General features: G+C 52.4%; 1 protein-coding gene across 5 annotated transcripts in view; it reads left to right on the forward strand.

Moving 5' to 3' along the window:
* Positions 1-6,000, forward strand: part of NWD1 (NACHT and WD repeat domain containing 1) — a 73,349-nt gene that overhangs the window by 16,558 nt on the left and 50,791 nt on the right. For all 5 annotated transcript variants that reach the window (XM_040444832.1, XM_040444829.1, XM_040444831.1 and 2 more), the window contains one exon: positions 3,355-4,627. In XM_040444832.1, the coding sequence (XP_040300766.1) occupies positions 3,355-4,627 (1,273 nt within the window). The remainder of the gene's footprint in view (positions 1-3,354; positions 4,628-6,000) is intronic.

Genomic DNA, 6,000 nt, shown 5'->3' on the forward strand with positions numbered 1-6,000 from the left:
GAATAAATAGAAACTCCTTGAAAGTAGCAGAAAGCACAAATGCATGTTCGCGCCAGCGTCTTCCCAGCATATTTCCAGGCACCTTGCGCAGCTTCCCTCTTTCCATCTTTTTTATTTTGAAGTAGAGAGCCACAGGAAGTTGCAAAAAAAAAAAAAAAAAAAAGCAGGAAGTAGCGCCCTGGATCCTTTACCCAGTTTCCCCCAAAGTTAACACCTTGCAAAACTAGGGTACAATATGACGACCAAGAAGTGGACATTTTGACAACCAGAAAAAGCATCACTTTTACGGACGTGCATTTATGCGTGTGCACGTGTGCACATGTCTTTTGTCCTAAGAAATTGTATCACCTGTGTAGCTTTGAGTACCTGTCCCAGTCAATACGCAGGACTGTTTCCTCCCTCTAGTGCAAAGGTCCCTCCCACTACCCTTTGATTTATTGTTACTTGTTTAAGCTGATTTATTAGTTTTTAAGTGTTTATTTATTTATTTATTTATCTTTCAACGTTTATTTATTTTTGGGACAGAGAGAGACAGAGCATGAACGGGGGAGGGGCAGACAGAGAGGGAGACACAGAATCGGAAACAGGCTCCAGGCTCTGAGCCATCAGCCCAGAGCCCGACGCGGGGCTCGAACTCACGGACCGCGAGATCGTGACCTGGCTGAAGTCGGACGCTTAACCGACTGCGCCACCCAGGAGCCCCAAGTGTTTGTTTATTTTTGAGAGAGAGACAGAGACAGGGACAGAGAGAGAGGGAGACGCAGAATCCGAAGCAGGCTCCTGGCTCTGAGCTGTCGGCACAGAGATGACGCGGGGCTCGAACTCATGAGCCGTGAGATCGTGACCCACGCCGAAATCGAGAGTCGGACTCTCACCCGACTGAGCCACCCGTCTCCGCCACTACCCCTTCTAGAATCACACTCGCCCCTCCCCTCAACCCCCAGCCCCTGGCAACCGCTAATCCATCTCTCTCTCTATAATTGGTCACTTCCTCGGTGTTACAGAATGGGATCACACAGTCCACAGCCTGTTGAGATTGGCTTTGTTGCTTTAGCGTAAGGTGCCCCGCTTTCCAATTATTTCATAGAAATTCCTGACAACAGCCTCATCAAGGGTAAGCTAGTGCATCCATGTTACAGGAGAGATGCCGTGAGTTGACCAAGGTCACACAGCCCACAGGTGGCAGAGCAGACGGTCTGGGATTGACTCCTGCTGAAATGTGTCCCGGAAGGATCCCATTTCCGGACTGGTAGTTGCCTTTGCCCCTGACCTCCATTCACAGGGCTGAGGGGAGAGGGGAGTGGTGTCCCTCCAAGGAGGACTTTTGAGTGGCTCTTGTCTCTCTGGCTCTGAGACTGCGTCCTGTCTCCAAGGGCCTGACTCACTCAGCTGCAGAGACCTGGGAGCCTCTGCTGAGCCCAAGGCGGCTTAAAAAATAACTCCTCGGATCTGGGTGCAGTTTCAAAACAAAGGCCTCCAAGGAGAAATCAGTGTCTGCTCTTGGCTCTGGAAAATACGGGTCCTGGGGCAGCTGCTGCGAGCTCTGGGACCGGGGTCGGCAAACCATGGCCCAAAGGCAAAATTTGGCCCGCCCACTTGTTTTTGTAAATAAAGTTTTATTGGAACACACTCAACTTAGTTTCTGCATGTCGTCGTGGCTGTTTTCACATTACAACAGCAGAGCTGAATCGTCGCAGCAGAGGCCATCCGACCTGTGAAGCCTAAAATATTTACTCTCTGACCCTTTACAGGAAAGTATGCTGACCTTTGCTCTCAGCCTCCCGGCTCATGAAAAACTTTCTCCCTGGCCTCCGTGGCTTTGCAGCAGCTTTCTGAAGCCTCAAATGCCCTGCCTGCCCCTCTCGGCCCAGGATAGACAGATATTCTCATTTGTCAGTCTATCCGTTACGTGTCCATTTTTTCACTAAGATTGGAATACCACTCCACAAAGGCAACGGAGACCTTTATGCATTTTCCTCACTGCGAGACGCCCCGGCATGGAGAGTAGAGGCTGACACAAGTGGGAGCTCCCTAAATGTTTGTTGAATGAATGTGTGATGGAGGCACCCACAACTGACAACATTGGATTCTTTTGATTGACGTGAAAGTCACGTAGCACGAAATTAACCATTTTAAAGTGAACAATTCAGTGCCTTCATAATATTGTGCAAGCACTACCTCTGTCTAGTTCCAGAACATTTCCATCACCCCCAAAGAAACTCCGTATTCATTAACGATCACTCGCTATCCCCTTCCCCCAGCCCCCCGGCAACCACCAGTCTGCCTTCTGTCTCCAGGATTTGTCTGTTCTGGACATGTCATATAAATGGGATTACACAACAGGTGGCCTTTTGCGTCTGGCTTCTGTCGCTCAACACGATGTTTTCAAGGTTCATCCGAATCAGTGGTTCATTCCTTTCCATGGCTGAGTAAGAGTCAATTGTATGGATGGATCACGCTCTGTTTATCCATTCATCAATTTGACGGGCCCTTGGGTGGTTTCCACCTTTTGGCCACTGTGAATAATATTGCTGTGAGCACGGGTGTACATGTGCCTGTTTGTCTGTGTTTTCAGCTCTTTTGGGTCTCTTTGTAAGAGTGGGATTCCTACAGAAACCCCATATTTAACTTTTTGAGTTTGATGGTATTGTTTTATAGTCGGGCCACTTGTCACATACGATCTCTGTGCTGCCTACACCAAGGTTTCTTTGATTAATAATGACTAAATCAGGGGCACCTGAGTGGCTCAGTCGGTTAAGTGTCTGACTTCAGCTCAGGTCACGATCTCACGGTTTGTGAGTATGAGCCCCACATCGGGCTCTGTGCTGACAGCTCGGAGCCTGGAGTCTGCTTCCGATTCTGTGTCTCCCTCTCTCTGCCCCTCCCCTGCTCATGCCCTCTCTCTCTCTCAAAAATAAATAAACAACAACAACAAAAAATAATGACTAAATCAGCACTATTCTTGGTGCGAGCCCCGGACCAGCAGTCTTAGCATCACCTGGGAGCTTTTTGGAAATGTGAGCTCGTGGGCCCCACCTGAACCTGCTGAATCCGAACTTCTGGAGGCAGACCCCAGCCGTATGGGTTTTTTGAGCTCCCGGGAGACTTTGGTAAACTATAGTCCTCTGGCCAAATTTGGCCCACTGCTTGTTTTTGTAAATAAAGTTTTATTGGAACACATTCGAGGGCATTCGTAACCATATTATCTATGGTTACGCCAGGTGACTCCGGCACACGTTAAGTGTGAGAATCAATATCCGTACCCCCTGAATATGTCTCTCAAGTGTCCCCACTCAGGCCAGCTGATCACACAATGATGACCATGCTCTCTTCCCATCTCCCCCACTTTTTCAGTCATCGAGTGGGAGATAGACCGGGGCCTGTTGAGCTTGACGGATGGAGACCGGGGGGCAACCATCTTCTTGAGAGAGATCCAAGACCTCAACAAACACATCCTGGAAGACTGCGCCCTCAAGATGGTGGACCGGCTCCCAGATGGCTGCCTGGACACAGACGCCCAGAACCTTCTCCGTGGCCTCAAAGGACGCATTGCCGACGTGCAACCCGGAGTTCTCAGGGCTCACCACCTGCCGTGGAGCCGAGACCTGGTGAACCCTAAAAACAAGGCTCATGCTCGGTACCTGAAGGAGCTGGGGGACCAGTTTGTGGCCAGGGCTAGCCACCAGGTCCTGGAGCACCTCCGGGAGCTGGAGGCGGGCAGGCAGGAGTTGGCGTGGCTCTATCAGGAGATCCGCCACCACCTGGGGCTGAGTGCCGAGGCCAATCGGACTTTCTGTGGGCGCCAGGAGCTCCTGGCCCAGCTGGGGCAGCGGCTCCGGCAGAGCGACAGCCACCCCCACTCTCCCCTGGTGCTCTTTGGGCCCCCAGGCATCGGAAAGACAGCTCTGATGTGCAAACTGGCGGAACAAATGCCAGGCCTGCTTGGACGCAAGACGGTGACCGTCCTGCGGCTTCTGGGAGCGTCACAGATGAGCTCCGACGCCCGAGGCCTGCTCCAGAGCATCTGCGCCCAGGTGTGCCTGGCCTACGGGTTGCCCCTGCCCCCTGCCCAGGTCCTGGAGGCCCACGCCAGGGTGGTGCAGTTTTTCCACACCCTCCTCCACACCGTCTCCTGCCGCAACTTCGAGTCCCTTGTGATCCTGTTGGATTCCATGGACGATGTGGATTCCATCTGCCGCGCCCGGAGGGTCCCCTGGCTGCCTCCCAAATGCCCCCCGAGGATCCACCTTATCCTCTCAGCCTGCTCAGGGCGCCAGGGGATTCTAGACACCGTGCGACAGACGCTGACGGACCCGGAGGCCTACTGGGAGGTGAAACCCCTCTCCGGAAACCAAGGGCAAGAGATGATCCAGCTCCTGCTGGCCGCCTCGAGGAGGACGCTGAGCCCAGGGCAGAGGGAACTGCTCTGGGCCAGCCTCCCAGAGTGCGGGCACCCAGGGCGGCTGAGGCTGGCCTTCGAGGAGGCCCGGAAATGGGCCTCCTTCACCATACCTGCCCCCCTGGCCTCCACTGCCAAGGAAGCCATGCACCAACTGTGTGCCCGCCTGGAGCAGACACACGGGCAGGTCCTGGTGGCCCACGTGCTGGGCTACATCGCGTCTTCCCGGTAAGTCTCTGTTGTTTACGCCTTTGTTTAGTTATTGACACAGAATGCATGGCTTCTGATGGCTTAGAGCAGAGATTTGCTCCCTCACAGTTCCGGAGGCCAGAGTGTGAAGTCCAGGCGTCAGCAGGGCCGCGCTCCCTCTGAGGGCGCCAGGGGAGAATCCGTTCTGGGCTCTCCTCTTAGTTCCTGGTGTTGCCAGCAACCCGTGGCCTGTAGACGCATCGTGCCAACCTCTGCCTCCGCCTTCTCAGGCCTCCTCCCTGGGTGTCTTTCTGTGTGACTTTTCCTCTTCCTGTAAGGACACCACTCACGGGCTCAGGGCCCACTCTGATCTCGTATGACCGCACTGTATGTTCATTCCTTCTCTACAGACTGTTTTCAAATAAGGTCCCGTTCACAGGCTCTAGGTGGGCATGAACTTGGGGATACTATTCAACCCAGCGCAATTCATGTATTAAAATGTTCACAGGTTTTTGGGGTTTTTTTAAGTTTATTTATTTTGAGAGAGAGAGAGAGAGAGAGAGAGCATATGCATACACACGAGTGAGGGAGGGAGGGGCAGAGAGAAAGAGGGAAAGAGAGAATCCCAAGCAGGCTCTGTGCTGCCAGCATAGACCCCAATGTGGGGCTCGAACCCACCAACTGTGAGATCATGACTTGAGCGGAAACCAAGAGTCGGACACTCAACCGACGGAGCCACTGAGGGGCCCCTGAAGTTCACTCTTGTAACGTGTACAAGAGTTCAGTGGCATTTAGGACATTCACAGTGTGGTGCAACCACTATCCATCTCCAGAACATTCCCACCACCCCAAAGGGAAACCCCACCCCCATTAGCAGTCACTCCCCAGCCCCAGCCCCTGGCAGCTACCTACCTGCTTCCTGTCTCCATGGATCTGCCTATGGTATTTCTTTTGTACAGTTTTTACTTTGAAATACGTTGAAATTATAGACTAGTAGAGGAATTCCCGTAGTACAAAACAGTGCAAAAAATGCCCACACATCAGGGTTTCTCAGTCTTGGCACTACTGATATTTGGGGCTGCATCATCGGTATGTGGGGGCCATCCTATACACCATAGGAAGCTGCGCAGCATTCCTGGCCTTGACCTTGGATACTAGTAGTGCCCCCCAGCTGTGACAACCAAAAATGTCTCAGAGTATTGCCAAGAGTCCCCTGCAGGCAGAATGGGCCCTAGTTGAGAACTACTGCTGTATGCCCTTCCCCCAGAATCACAGATTTGCCACATCAGCTTTCTCTCTCCCTGTCTCCCTTCCTCTCTTCCTCTAGCTTACTATCTATCTATCATCTATCTATCTGTCCATGTGTCTATCTATCCGTCCATGTGTCTATCTATCTATCTATCTATCTATCA

This window comes from Herpailurus yagouaroundi, unplaced genomic scaffold (genome assembly GCF_014898765.1).
Source record: "Herpailurus yagouaroundi ecotype Mexico unplaced genomic scaffold, PumYag 193, whole genome shotgun sequence".
In the NCBI taxonomy this organism is placed as follows: domain Eukaryota; kingdom Metazoa; phylum Chordata; class Mammalia; order Carnivora; family Felidae; genus Herpailurus; species Herpailurus yagouaroundi.